General features: G+C 40.3%; 2 protein-coding genes and 2 long non-coding RNA genes across 7 annotated transcripts in view; 2 read left to right on the top strand and 2 right to left on the bottom strand.

Moving 5' to 3' along the window:
- Positions 1–15,457, top strand: part of pipox (pipecolic acid oxidase) — a 1,053,392-nt gene that overhangs the window by 653,272 nt on the left and 384,663 nt on the right. The gene's annotated exons all lie outside the window — the stretch shown is intronic.
- LOC123985424 lies at positions 762–4,057 on the top strand. Its single transcript, XR_006828653.1, has 3 exons — positions 762–1,015; positions 1,165–1,339; positions 2,162–4,057. It is a non-coding gene; the product is annotated as an uncharacterized LOC123985424 (long non-coding RNA).
- On the bottom strand, positions 1,166–8,496 carry LOC123985421 (high choriolytic enzyme 1-like). Its single transcript, XM_046072902.1, has 9 exons — positions 8,471–8,496; positions 5,560–5,632; positions 4,758–4,761; positions 4,458–4,535; positions 3,845–4,000; positions 2,694–2,814; positions 2,142–2,320; positions 1,574–1,655; positions 1,166–1,325 (listed from the first exon to the last, which is right to left on the bottom strand). Exons 1-9 carry the CDS (start codon positions 8,479–8,481, stop codon positions 1,181–1,183), a joined length of 849 nt encoding a protein of 282 aa, XP_045928858.1. The 5' UTR covers positions 8,482–8,496; the 3' UTR covers positions 1,166–1,180.
- On the bottom strand, positions 9,497–12,836 carry LOC123985426. Its single transcript, XR_006828655.1, has 3 exons — positions 12,482–12,836; positions 11,764–11,872; positions 9,497–10,069 (listed from the first exon to the last, which is right to left on the bottom strand). It is a non-coding gene; the product is annotated as an uncharacterized LOC123985426 (long non-coding RNA).

The raw sequence follows: 15,457 nt of genomic DNA, 5'->3' as shown, positions 1-15,457 counted from the left end.
GGGTGCCTTTTTTCAGGTCAGAGCAACTGCCCTTCAAAATTCCTGTGCACGTCCCTGAGAACAAGCACTTTAGCAGATGTACTTTGACGGGGTGCCACTGCATTGCAGCCCTGTCTTGCTGCTGCACACCCGCTCAATACTGGACAAATTTCCAAAAATGTTGTCCCAGTTAGTCACATAGACACAAAAACATGGGACAATAAGGTTGACTCTATCTATATCTTAAGTAGACTTTAGTGACCAGTTGTTTGGTTTCTCCGCAGAAATTTGTGAATAAAACCTGGGAGTCAAAAAAGTCTACATTTTGTATCAGCAGACTTTGTTTGAGTTTTATCTGTGGATGATGTGTTTAAAGTTACAAATTCATCAAAAGCAGCTATTGTCCACAGTCCCAAGATGTCATCCAAATAATCCAAAAGTGTAACAAGGGTAGTAATCTGTTACATTTCTTTAAAGATGTACTGGATGTCCTCTCTAGATATTATTTTCTCCCAATTGCACAACAGCTGACATGTACGTAATGTAAGTAATTTCTAGATGGTTCTGAGTAGTTGGATGGATTCTTCCGCTCACTCAGACATTGGTTGTTGCTTTCAGCTCTGGTTAGGTTTAGGCAAAAAAACAAAACAACAACACTTGCTTAGGACTATAGAAACATTGTGGTTTGGGTTAAAATGTCTACTTCATTAAAGTTATGGGAGCATCGTTGTCATAGTTACAGTAAAAACACATGGTTAGGGAACAATCAAGAAATAAAGAAACCCACATTGACTGTCAGTTGGAAACAGGAAACTTTGTTGTGCCATCCATCCACCCCGCTGTCCTCCCTACACTCTATAACCGCCTGACTTCCTCCTTCGTTCCAACCATTATTCCTACAACCACTAGAGGATGCTGTCACTTAAACACAAACATGATGTTGTTCTTGGGAAGAGAGTGTCTCCTGGACAGTGTTTCCTCACTGAGCTGCAGCGGACTGGCAGTAACACACGAGGGAACTTCATACTAAAAAGAAGTAAGTTTAAGCAAGCAAAAACAGTTTCAGTGTACTGACGGACACATGAGTATTGTTTTAAGACAGACTTGAAAATGTCCAAATGAATTGATTTTGCTCTCAGTCGACTTTATTGTGAGTCTGTGTGTGTTCTTTCTTGTTTTTGTAAGTTTGTCTTCGATCCAGCTAAGGCTCAGAATACTTACAGCACTTGTACAGCCTGTTCAGCCTCTCAATGTCATTCTTGCTCATCTGGGTGGCCTGGCCGAAAGGCACATTGGCGTTGGGAATGGGCTCCATAGTGGGACGGTTGTTCTTGGAGAAGGCATACCTGGAGAATCACAGGTACCACAATGCAAAGATGGATGAGCTTGGATCAGTAAGCTCTGAATTAGCCGAGCCTCCACTTTGGCGTGCTAGTCATGGCAGTATAGCTCATGTAGGCGCATAGGCTGCTAATATGAACGTAGTCAGAAACGTACAAAGAAACACATCTAAAAATCAAACACAAACACTCATGTGCAAGGGAGGTCACTTGAACACAAACAGTAAATGACACAAACATGAGGTTATCCATACTTTTCATACTGCATGACAGAGTTGTAGTCATAAGGAGTTCCCTGGTTCAGGGTGTTAATCTTGTCGAAGTTGTACGCCATGCCTGCCGAGGCGAGAGAGAAAATGTACGTATAAAAGCACAGACAGACAGAAAAAAATAACCAGCAGTTTTTCAGGATGCCAAATGTAAACCACGTATTGTAATAATCAGCTTACACTTTCTACAGACAACTACCACAGCTGAATAATGAAGCTAATACTGAAATGCTTATGATGGCCCCTAGACAGTGATTATGCTCATCCTGCTTCACTTCCATCCACACCTCCTCCCTTTTCACCACTTTTTGAGGTTCTGTCAGAGTCAGTAGCTTCAGAGCTCCCTCCTCTATTAAATGTTGAATTTTTTTCTCTTGATTTCTGCTGACTGGAACAACCAGGACATTCTTCTTTCTGAGTTTTATTTCTATCTTTCCCCCTGTTTTTCAGGTTTAACTCAAGCAATGACACCTCTACAGAAGCTCTGCCTCTAAGATTTCTTTGAAGATCAAACACAATACAGGTCATGTAATAGATGGTGAAACCGTCTAACCATCAATTATGTTTTCCCAGTTCACCCTGATGTAGCTGTCCCTGTCAGAGCGGGTCTGTTCATGGTTGAAGCCGAGGGCGTGGAGCAGCTCATGCTGGATGGTGCTGTGGTACAGACAGCCCTGGCGGCTCAGAGACACAGTCTGACTTCCGCCCTGACGACCCACCCAGGAGTAGCAGCTGTGGACACATTAACACAGAACAGTTGTTAGAAATTACACAACATATCACCAATTGTTGCTCTTCAGTCTTCATTTTAGAAGAGCAATGCAACAAGTATCCATTTGATTATATGCTGCATCCTGTCAGATCTCTTCTATTCAAATATGAACATCTTATTCTACTGGTCACTAGTAACTATCAGTGGCTGCTTAAAATGTTTTAGACCGCAAACATGCCAGCAGCATTTGTTGTTAAGTCCAGTGGAAAATAGTCTAATATACTTTCTGTAGTTAATGAAATGGAAATGAATCTGTGTTTCATTATAAGGGAATTGAAAGGAGGACTGAGATGCTTTAAAGCTGCAATACGCAAATTATAGTCAGAGCCTCACCCGTCCCTGGACTCGATGCTCAGCCACTCATGATCACCATCCTGGTAGGGTTGGAAACGGATGCAGGAAACTGAAGAGAAAGACTCCAGTCCACGAATGATGATGGCCTGCTCACGGGAGGCTGGCAGGACAAAAATGGCAGCTTGAGAATATCTGTAGCGGAGTAGCTTTTTCCACCATTGTAACCTTATCACAGTCAGTTATGTTGTGTAACAATTCCACTTTATTATTTTGGACTGCTGCAGAATTTTAGGTTGTTATTATTACTGCCATAGTTATTATGTCATTATAGTTGTGACACAGACCTATTAACATTTAACATTTAAGTTACTTATACATGTTATCTTGGCTCAGGGTACTTTTAGTTCCTACCTAATGTTTTATGGAGGACAAGTGTGAGTGTAACACTGAAGGGTATAACAAGAAAGGGGGTAACCCAGAGATCGGACAGTGAAGCTGACCAAAGCCTGCATGGAGGGATCCATGTGACACCCCGTCGCACATGAGAGATGTGAGAGAGATGAACTCTCGGCAATCAAAAAAAACTATGAGAGCAATCAGAGACGCTGCTTTGGTGTTTGGCAGGTGAGCCTCGTAGCTGGGCTGATTAATCAGTGACGATCCGAGTCACACAAACACACGCTGGTGCCAACAGGAAGTGGCCCTGTAGTAATATTTTATTGGTCCAAAACTGGCTTCACTGCTCTCCATTCAAATCAGAGGGGTGGCTTTGTCCAGTAATATACTGTGCAACAGTAGAGTCTGTTGTGTACCCCGAGAGAGTTAGGGGAGTTTATTAGTATATATCAAAAGTAAAGTAAAAACACTCCATGTGTATATTATATTGTTTGATTATTATTACTGTGTGTAATGTAGCACTGTTGTAGTCCATAAAAGGCTGAGTCTTGTAAGTTTGATATTGATTTTGTACAATTCAATGTAATTTGAAAGGGTGATGGATTTTCTTTTCTTTTCTTTGTATTTATCATTGCAATAACAAAGAAACAGACTTGTGGGTGTATAAAAATCTAAATATCAGTCCGTCTGAATGAGCTGTTACTGTAAATATTATGATATGTGATATTTGTCTGTTCTGTGAGTAAAATCTATGAGTCACTATTAAGCTAAATCTAAATAAAAACAATGCTCACAGTAGTGGTTGGCGATGTAGTAAGGGATGTAGACCTTTCCATCAGACCACTTCTGCCACAGGCAGCCTGTGGCGGTGCAGGGGTCAGCGTTTCTGTCGGCCACAGACTTTACAGCGATGTCCCCCTCGATCAGGGTGGGCTCATCGAAGTCAGGGTCTGCAAGACAACACAGGTGTGGGGCTGAGGTTGAAATACACAGCTGGTTATAAATGATTGGTGCACATTTTTCAGCCCCCCATATGGCTTGGCCCTTGATGTTTTACAGGTCAAAAGTGACTCTGATCATATGCGCACCTGAAGCTGCTAATAGCTTTTTTCTTATTATTTCTTCTTGCTGTTTGCAACAGTGGTACAGGGTAATCACAAATGCAGGCCGATGTGTCTGCTCTTTAACAGACAACTTTCACAACAAAAACAAATGCTGCACGTATTACTGTGTATGGAACATTTTAGTTGTATGTTAAAGTGTTGCTGTTGCAACTCTTACCTGGTAAACAAAATGTTGCCCTCAGTAACAGTAATTTTATTCATTTGTCAACATGACCTCTACAACATGGTTAAGGTCTGGTTCAGGTTTGGGAATAAAATAGTTAAAGGTTAAAACTCTACTCACTGCGGTCTCTGTTTGCTCTCTCCAGCAGTTCACCGACAGAAAGCTCCCTGGACGTATCATCTTCATTAGCAGCAACCTCTGCACAACCCATTGTATATGATACTGTATGAACTATACACCTCAACATTTTGAACAGGAGTTTGACATCAGAATCACTTTCACTGCAAATGCGGGGGAATTATTCATTAAATGCATTAAACACAAAAAGCCAATTCTAAACCAGATATACAAGATATGTAAATTATTTGGTTTTACTGGTCAGTTTTTCTGGATAAAGAGAGGTTATAATTTCTTTCTTACCTTCCTGGTATCGCCCACAGTGACATGGAGAAGGAGAGCAAAATGTTATGAAAGCTCAGTCACAAAGACAGAATACAAATCAGCTCTTCCTGAAACCTCTTGCTTTATGGAATCTTAATCTGCAGGCAAATCTTGGGTGACTTAATATTATTATGAAGATTATGGTCTGGACCTGCTAAAAAAAATTTGTTTCTCCATCCCCTCACATTTCAACCAATAAAATCCCTCCGGCCACACAGAGCTGTGTGTCTTTATCAGCAAGTTACATGAAATAAAAAATTACATTAGGAAATGATGGTGAAAATATCAATATCAAATTATAACAGTACAATTCTTATTATTAATACCATATGCATCCTGTGCCTATGTAGATAGTGCACATTATTTTATAATGTTCCTTGTATGTAATCTGCATGTTGTCTGTGTTTTTGTTCACCTGCCGAGGGACTGGTGATGGTGAACTTTGAGCTATATCTCCGTATAATGCATTAAATATCAAGTACTGAAATGTATGTTTATTAAACTTGGTCCCTTTCAAATAAACATTTTAAAATTTTAAATTTTTTTTTAATATTGATCACATATTTTTCAGCCTACAGGTTAAGATAAGATAAGATTTAACTTTATTAATCCCTTGTAGGGGAAATTTCGGTCGACATAGCAGCACAAAGGAATATAAAAGAACAGATGCGATATTAATACACTATTTACTCTATAGAATCAATAATACAGTTTGTTAGAGTTTGGAAAATAACCAAATTTTGGTCTGTGAGATGTTTGAGTGGTTTCTGAAATATTCTACCTCAGCCCAGGAGGAGGACACCAGCAGCAGGGCCACGAGAGACCAAGAGAAAACCAACATGGCTGCAACAGACCTGTAATAACCAGAGAGAAAGAGGATGAGACGATGAGGAGGGACTGGATGTGAGAGCATAACTCAAACTTTGAAAATACACAGTAAGTAAGTTAAAAAAAATCCTTTATCAATATTATATTCCTCTGCATGCAAAATATCAATGTAACATATTAACAGACTGAGGCTTGATTGGTCACCTTAATCACTGACACTGTGTATATGAATGATGAAGTGTGTAGTGCTAGTAGGAGGATGGGGTGGTTACCTGAAAGCCTAAAGAGAGAATGAGCGTCTAGCTGTTACCCAGTGAGAGTTTTTATACTGTCCGGGTACTGAGGTCCAGAACTGATTAACAACATGATATATCAAAATGTGCAAACACAACAGCACACCTTTATCACTCTAAAACACATATGTTGCAATGACTTCTGAGTCATTGCAACATAATTGTGTGACAAATTGCATCTGTCACAGGTGTGCTTGTGGGTGTGTGCATCAGTACAGTACTGCTTTTCTCTGTGCAACTATAAAAAAGGTCTGAACATAAAATAATGGCTACATTACACATAATGTGATTGTGGAAAAGTTCATTCCTGTTGCTTGAACTGCTGCTAGCCTCCATTCTTCTGGTTTTAGGCTTTGCAACAGGGATTTGGAACCTGGCTGTGGGGATTTGCTCTCTTTAGGTAACAAGAGCATCAGTAAGGTCCACCACTGGTGTTGGACGATCAGTTCTGGCTCACAGTTGTCGTTCCAATTCTTCCTAAAGGTGTTGGATGGGGTTGCGGTCAGGGCTCTGTGCAGGTCAGTCAGCTGCTATACTGAACTGGTAAAACCATTTCTTTATGGAGCTGCTTTGTGCGCAGGGGCACTGTCATGTTCAACCAGGAAAAGACATTCCTGTTGACTCAAAGTTGGAAGAAAACTATTGCCTAAAATAACATTTTGCAGTAACATTAACATGTATGTTATCTGAAGGAGCCAACACATGAAAAACACCCCCAGGCTAACAGGGGTGTCCGCATACTTTTGGCCATAAAGTGTACATAGTATGGACGCTTTGAGTCTAATTTCTTTTTTTATTTTATCTTCAAATGTTCTTTTAACTGAGAAAGCAATTTCACCTCAAGGTTCTCTTAGTTTTTAAGGAGCTTTTAATATTACATGGTCTTCATCAACAGATGTTTGTCCAGTTGTCATGATATTTCAGATGTTCAAAAAAGTGATATGTGAGAATCAGAAGAATCACAATCAGAAGGAGCTTTATTGCCAAGTAGTGTTTTACACATACAAGGAATTTGCTGTGGTGATAAGGTGCTACACGTAGACAAACATACAGTCAACTTAAATAAATGTAGAAATATATAAATATGGAATGGAAGAACAATGTTACAGATATATATATATATATATATATATATATATATATATATATATATATATATAAAGCTACACAACAGCTACTAAACAGACCTTTTGGTGAGATTGTTTTCTCAGCTACTCAATGTCTCATGCTGCAGATACATATCCCTGCTGGGGACGCTTTTATCCAAAGCGATTTACAATTGGTATATATGTCAGAGGTCGCACGCCTCTGGAGCAACTAGTGGTTAATTGTCTTGCTCAGGGACTCATTGGTGGATGGGTCACAGCAAGGGCATGTGTCTTATCCATTGCGCCATCACCAACCCCACAGTTTTTTTTCAATTGCTAACATGCAATGGTCAAAACTGAAGCCATGTTTGCAAGACTAAAGCCTCTGACAACTAAGATTATCTTGTTTTATAGTGTAATAAATTACACCAAAGGGTAAAAATGCAATTGTCAAATAAATGACATAACTTATTTGTTAAATAAATCACTTAGCAGTAATGTCATGATATTGCATTTGTTTATTAGATGACAGTGTCACTGCTACTTTTAATAAAAGTGAAAGTAGGTAGAGTAAATACTGTAAATACTGTGCTGATACTAAATACTGCAACTTTGTGTTGAAAAGTGGAGGGGACATAAGGGCTCAAATTAGGGGCGTGACGATACACTTGGGGCAAGAGACCAAGGAAAGTGGAGCATTAAAACACTTAATTTCCTGCCTTCTGGAGACATTTTCTGCTCCAATTTATGGTGGAAATGTCTTTATTTATATGAAGGGCAACAAAAAAATATAACAAAATATAATGCTGTTTCTTCTATATTTAAATTGCATTGCATGTTTTCTTATTGTGCAAATAAACCTTTCTCAAAACATTTTCCTTTGTTAGTTAACACTTCTTGGTGCAAGCAATATTCAGAAAGTTTTTAACAAATGCTTTCAAAAAGTGATGGGGAAAGAATCAGCCATTTCAAAATGTGGTGTCCCCAGCATCCCCGGTGTGTGTGAATTTATCAAAATATATTTAGTTTAATTAAATATAAAAAAATGTTTTCTTGAATATAACTTTCTACGGTTATAGGTGGTTAGAGATAAGATAAGATAGAATAATCAATACATTTTACAGACTTGTTTTAGTCACCAGTCAAAGTTGCTTTTTGGACTGGGGTTGCATTGGGGAAATTAGGGGAACTTGTGACATCAGTATTTCTAAAATGCTGCCATTGTCCTGGTTGTCTCAATAACATTTCACTGTGTCCTGCCCAACATATATTGTTGTGTTGGAGAGCTGACAGTCTGAGACTGAAACATCTGTCACTCGTGTTTGAGAGAAAGAAAAAAGAAACTCCTCTGCTCTTATCAGTGTGGGACATTCAACACACTGTGGTCGATATGAACCCACCCAACGCAGGAAACACCCACTGTGACAAGGCCAGGCATACAAATATGTAGTAAACGTGTACACAGTTTGTATTAATAACTTACATGTCTTTCATTGTAGGGATGAGGGAAAAGGAACACTAAACCTTTAAGACTTCAGATCTATTTTGGATACCTTGTGGATATCGATCTCCTCTCTGTGTGTTAAAACAGCAGTTGGTAACAATTGAACATACAACGCAAAACATTCCACATCTCTCTGTGCTGATATGAGAGGAATACACTCATAGCACCCTTGCCCTACCACCCCTGGGCAGCACATAGCCGTGCGCTGTAGCTAAAACTCCCCACATTCCCAGAAAACATTTTAAACATTTTATACAAAGTGAAATTTTAAATCCTGATGTAAAACTTGCAGATCCACCTGGATGCAATTCTGTGCACTTTCTACAGCTTTCTACAGCTAATCCACTGTGTTGGTGTACAAGTTAGTATAATTCATTACCTACAGCTTTCAGAAACACTCCATACAAAACTGTGTGCGGCCACCTGGAGTGTGTGTGGTAGTGCTTTTTCTTCCTAGCAGTCAATAATTGCTTAATGCAGCTTTTGTTATGTTCTGTCAAACCTATTGCCAAACAAAAGCATCAGTACTGGACTATTCTGCAAAGCTTAAATCTCACTTTGTACATTATTAAGGTTCAGAAAAGATTGCAGTTATATATTTAAGGTACAGGTAGGGTTACACAATGCTTACACAGGCTCCGTAGTGAAAGCTGCATGTTTGCGGAGCAGCCGCAGGGCCAGTCAGTGTGTACACAGAATGCGTTCAGTCACAGTGCTGAGTGAAGGTCAACTGTGTTTTGGCACAGAACGCATCACATAATCACTGTAGTTATGCATGTAAAACTGAAGAAAACAGGCTTGAAGTGATATACACGTTTTTAGAGTACAGGTGAAACAAGTCGTTACATGGTGTAATGGAAATTTGTCCTTTAGTGAGTCTTCTGAAATAAAGATTCCAATCCAGACGTCTTTTAAGGGTTTTATTCTTTGCAAAGGGCCGGACAAACATACAGAGTGCAAAACAGTCTGCAGAGTGTAAGACAAAGAGCCAATGAAGAAGCAGGTGACTTTATACTGTAAGGGTATTACGCAGCTATCCAAGGGAGGAAGGGAGTAGGGACCAGCTGTCCTGAGATGAAGGCCTATCAAGGACAGTCTGATAAGAAAACTCTCTAACGAGCATCTTTCCCATGGAAAACTTCACCTAGCTGGAACATAATAAAATAATCAAATACCACACAGTGAAACACTGGTCTATTCTGATGAAGCATGCAGGGTGAAACAGTAAACAGTAAAATATCAAATTTCCATCACATACTCCTCCCTTGTGATCATTCTTTGATCACTCAAGTATATATATATATACTCAAGTAACACAAGGTCAGGGAAAACAGTGGTTCAGTTGCTGATTGTGCACGCTTGTTGATCTATTGTTGTACTGGTGCAGGCACCTTCCTGCAGTGGCTGGCGTGAATCCACGTAGCTCTTTCAGCCACTTTTACCACTGGGTATGTTGTCAGGAGCACCTTTCCACCTCTGCGCCTTCCAGTGCTTTCTTCTGAAGTCCTTAACCACCACAAAATCTAGGAGACTGTGCAGTGGTTCTGTCGCTGGAGAGGGTAAGGCCTCTTTAACCTGCTGGTGTAGACGGGCAAGAGCAGAGGACAAAGTCTGGCAATACTTTAACATTCAATCATTCTCACAGTGATGTGTATCAAGGGGTACTCTGCTCGCTGCCTCTATCCCTGTTCGTGGAGGGCGCCCAAAAAGAATCTCAAACGGGCTCAAACCTGACCTAGTTCTTACCCTCGTTCTCATGTACATCAACACCAACGGCAACGCCTTTGTCCATGGAAGACCTGTGTCTTCACAACATTTAGCTAGCTTAGCTTTTAATGTTCCATTCTCTTTTTCTACTGCTCCACCACTCGCTGGGTGGTAGGAACAATGTTGTCTCAAATCAATGCCCATATAAGAGTCAAGTTGTTTGATGGCTTCACTTACAAAAGGTGTGCTGTTGTCACTGCTGATTTTAGAAGCCACGCCCCAGCGCGGCAAGATCTCAGAAATCAGGGCTTTTGCTACAGCTGCACTGTCTTGTTTTGAAGTTGGAAAAACCTCCATCCATTTGGAAAACATATCAACTATGACCAAACAGTACCTTTTGCCTTGACTCGGGTTAAGCTCAATAAAGTCCATCATCAGGTGATCAAATGGTTTATCTGGCGATGGGTGTGCCGCTAAGGGAACCCTTAATCCTCTCCCTGTGTTGTGTGTTAGGCAGATGAGCATGTTTGGCAAAAGTTGTGAGCGCATGTTGTGAAACCTTTCATAAACCAGTGTTGCTTTGACACATGATCCAACCCATGTGTCAATTTAGCATAATGTGGAAAAAAATGTTTGGGTAAACATGGTTTGTCATTGGGACCAATCCACAATCCATCAGCATATTTACAACCAGCCTGTTGCCATGTGCGCTTCTCATCTGATGTAGCAAATTGTTGCATAGCATGCAATGTCAGAGGAATATCTGTGTCTGTGTCTGCGTGCAGGGGTGTATGTGTGTGTGTCAGGCCCTGTTGAGCTGCGGTGCGGGCAGCTGCATCAGCTTTCGCGTTACCTGTAGAAACAAAGTCTTTTGCATTAGTATGGGCCTGTCATTTGCATTCAGAAATAGCAGACGGCAACATCACTGCTTCAAGCAATGCAGCTATTTTATCATGATGCAGAATAGGCTTACCATCAGATTTTAAGAAATTTCTATGTTTCCACAATGCAGAGAAATCATGCACAGTTGCAAATGCATATTGAGAATCTGTGTAAATAGTTACTGATTTGTCTTTGGCCAATTTACAAGCTTCAGTGAGTGCAACCAACTGAGCTGCTTGAGCTGAATAATGACATGGCAAGGGGCCAGATTTCAGTGTCTCGTGTTGAGTGACTACGGCAAAACCAACTTGATTTTTTCCTGTGTTAACATTGCGTGAAGCAGACCCGTCAACAAAGAGAATCAGGTCTGGGTCAGTTAGAGGTGTTTCAGACAGATCTGTACGTGGAGTGCAAACCTGCTCAAGCACAGCAAAGAACAAAAAGAAAACATGTTTAATATTTCCAAGCGCTTCTTCTTTTTTTTTTTTTTAGTAAATATTATTTCACACATCAAATCATCAAAAAATCAATCAAATCAAACTTTGTGTTAACTATAGCTATAGACTCAACCAAACCATTCAGTTTGCACCTCAAAGATGTTACAGGAACTAGTTCAATGGTTCTTTTAACCTGAGCAGTATTTTTTGCTCTTTACTGTACAGTGTTCTCAGATTCCAACTTACTGGCCTGTTGTCAGTCAGCCAACTCCGGGTGGACTTGCATCCCCAAATCCATCCGTTTGCAAATCACTTGGCTTTGCTTCGCCATGTGTATACATCCCCCTTGGTACAGCTAAGATCAGAGAAGGAGAAAAAGAAACAAAACAACAGATAATATGTTGCAATAGTTCTCTCTCTCTCTTTCTTTTTCTTCCACTTTCCCTATTCCATAAATAATTAAAACTTGTAGCATCCTGTCCATCAGAATTGTGTAGTGCAGTGTAATGAGTCTATCTGCATGTACCTAAAGGTCTGTGTGACTGTGTGTGTGTGTGTGTGTGTGTGTGTGTATGTGTGTGCGTCCATCCTTGCTCACAGCGGCGTGTGTGTGTGTCTATGTTTGTGTGTGCAATGGGGGTCACTCATTAGTGCTCTGATAACTGAAATAAGTGTTTAACAACTATGTCATCAGAATTCATCAACATGATACCATATATGCAACCTGCCCCTCTCTGGGGCTGTTTTCAACATATCATGTAGCAATATTGTCCCCTGCTAGGTTTAAATTTACTAACAGTTACTTTGGCAGTTTCCTAAACTCTTTGTAGTTATCATTCATCACCAGTGTAGGCTGTTCAGGCTCATCAGCATTTACTAAAAAATTAATATAATATTTTGTTTTTTTGTTTTTTTGCTTCAATGTGTTTAAGATTTTATTTTTCTGTGAGAAATTGTGACTCACCCAGTGTGTGTGTGTCCCAGCTGTTTCCTGTCAGTAGCGTCCGCCCCGTCCAGCTCAGTCCATTTGGATCTGCTTTGGATCTGTCCAGACAATCTCTGTGTACCAATGTCCACCTTTGTCCACTGTACTGTACGTTTTCTCGTACTGTGATGGCTTAGAACAGAGTTTTTGATGGCTATTTTCTCACTTTTGTCCTCTTTGTGTGAATCTTCAGCTTGCAGGTCCTCTCGTCTGTCAGTAAGATGCTGTGAAATTCGGCCTCTTTATTCCAACAGCAGTTTCTGGCCTTGTCCGGCTCAGAACATGTTCTTTTATGATGAACTTTATTTCAGACCGCTGTGACCATAAGGTGATGTGAACTTGGAGAGCTCTACATGATCTGTTCTTGAATGCAAACATGTTGTTGTGATTGGCCTGCATCCCACAGGCGGCAATTATCCAATGATGACATCGCTGTACTGAGTCCATTCTGTGCTCCAGCCTACTTTCTTGTGAAGCTAGAGTGAAGTATTTTGTTGAGATTGTAGAAATCTTGCAGGTCTTCAAAGTGGAGTTGTTGTTTGAGCTGGTTTGCTACTCAGCTGCCTTTGTTAAGTCATTATGGCATCCTTTGATAAACGGTCCAAACTGCTCCAATTGCATGTGAGGCTGTCACGTGCTCCATTGCTTCAACAATGTTCCAGATACCAAATATTCCTTTTATAATAGGCATTTCCATGACGATGTGTTGCATTACTGTTACCGGACCAGAACAGTGCTTCTGTAGGTCTTTAATGTTGGATTAGTTCATCATCTCTCTCTGGCTTATGGTTGAAACAGCTGAAACTCCTCCTGTGAGACTTTGTTTTGGACACAACATAGTAACGTAGTTATGGTCTGGTCACCTGTTGCTGGAAAGACATGAAGGTGTTGTTTTGGGAGCCATGGATGACCTACTTGGTGGTTGAGGTTGGAGGACAGGTCGCAGTGTCAGTCGGGATCTTACTCATGAGGCCAGCTGCAGATGGAAAGAAACTGTTTTGGGGGCATGAAGTTTTGGTATTAGAGGAGTAGAGGTCCTGGAGGGATGTTAGATTTTGTGTTGGAGAGCTGAGTTTGAAATGAATTTAATCTGTCCCTCTGAGAAAAGAGAGGGACAGAAAAATGACACTCCTCTGTTCTTACCCACAGCACAAACACCTACTGTGACAACACCAGGCATACAAATATGTAGCCAATGTGTAGTGGGAACTGTTCATTCCATGAACATTTAATATGTCTGATATCTCAATATATTTATATTGATTTAAGGCAAGTTTGTATTTGCTATACTTATGAATATGAAATAATTAATTATTTACAAAACAGATACAGTATTGATTTTAATGCAAGTCAATATAATTAGTAAAAACAATTAGATTCAATAAAAGTGACTGATGGTATCTACAAAAAAGCCAGGCCCCTAAAGAAGCCATCCAATAATCTCTAGCTGATTTTTTGACTTGTCAGATTTTCAGGATGCCCAGCTGTTAAACTGAGGCAGATGTTATCAGTGGAAGTGGAAGCAATAGCTCTTTTAAAGCATTGTATGGTCACATAGTTTGAGTAATCTGTTTTAGAACTATAAAAACATAAGAATAAAGTTAGACAAATTAACTGATAAACTGAAGTATTACATTCTTATTATGGGTTGAGATCAGGCTCATCAAATCCTATGACAGATATATATTCAAGACTGTTTTTTTATTTCCCTGAAACCTCTTGAGGAAATGGGGTGATGTTGGAACATTACTGTCTGCTATTAAAAAAACAATGTATAGCATTAAATTCATTCCATCTCCCCCAAACTAAACAGCAAGCTCTTGTCCAGGTGCTATATATACTGTAGATCTATGCTCACTGGCCACTTTATTAGGTATATCTTGCTAGTACTGCGTTGGACCCCCTTTTGCCTTCAGAACTGCCTTAATTCTTCATGGCGTACTTTTAACAAGGTGTTGGAAACCTTCCTCAGAGACTTTGGTCCATATTGACATGACAGCATCACACAGTTCCTGCAGATTTGTCGGCTACACATCCATGATGAGAATCTCCCGTTCCACCACATCCCAAAGGGGCTCTATTGGATTGAGATCTGGTGACTGTGGAGGCCACTGGAGTAAAGTGAACTCACTGTCATGTTCAAGAAACCAGTTTGAGATGATTTGAGCTTTGTGACATGGTGCATTACCCTGCTGGAAGGAGCCATCAGCAGATGGTACACTGTGGTCAGAAAGGGATGGACATGGTCAGCAGCAATACTCAGGTAGGCTGTCGCATTTAAACCATGCTCAGTTGGTACCAAGGGGCCCAAAGTGTGCCAAGAAAATATCCCCCACACCATTACACCACCAGCAGCAGCCTGAACCGTTGGTACAAGGCAGGATGGATCCATGCTTTCATGTTGTTTACGCCAGATTCTGTACCTACCATCTGAATGTCGCAGCTGAAATCGAGACTCATCAGACCAGGCAACGTTTTTCCAGTCTTCTGTTGTAGCCTCAGTTTCCTGTTCTTAGCTGACAGGAGTGGGACCCTGTGTGGTCTTCTGCTGCTGTAGCCCATCTGCTTCAAGGTTAGATGTGTTGTGCGTTCATTTAACTCCTTTGAAGTTCTCACTCTTAAAGTTGGAGGGCTGCAACCTATCATATTTGTTATAATTTATCGCCCCCCAAAACCGCCTGGAGGATTTTTATCAGAACTTCCTGAATTTTTATCTACTCTGGTTTTAAATTATGACAGAATTGTTCTTTGTGGCGTTTTTAATATTCATGTTGATGACCCCAACAATGTTAATGCAACTGACTTTTTAAATATGGCCATTTCTTTTAACTTCAAACAACATGTCAAAGGGCAAACACATAACCGTGGTCATACACTGGACTTGGTTTTTACCCTGGGTGTCAGCATTTCCTCTGTGGAATTAGTGGACATGTCCATATCTGACCACAGATGTAT

This window comes from Micropterus dolomieu, linkage group LG17 (genome assembly GCF_021292245.1).
Source record: "Micropterus dolomieu isolate WLL.071019.BEF.003 ecotype Adirondacks linkage group LG17, ASM2129224v1, whole genome shotgun sequence".
Taxonomy (NCBI): domain Eukaryota; kingdom Metazoa; phylum Chordata; class Actinopteri; order Centrarchiformes; family Centrarchidae; genus Micropterus; species Micropterus dolomieu.
This window is presented reverse-complemented; position numbering and strand designations above follow the sequence as displayed.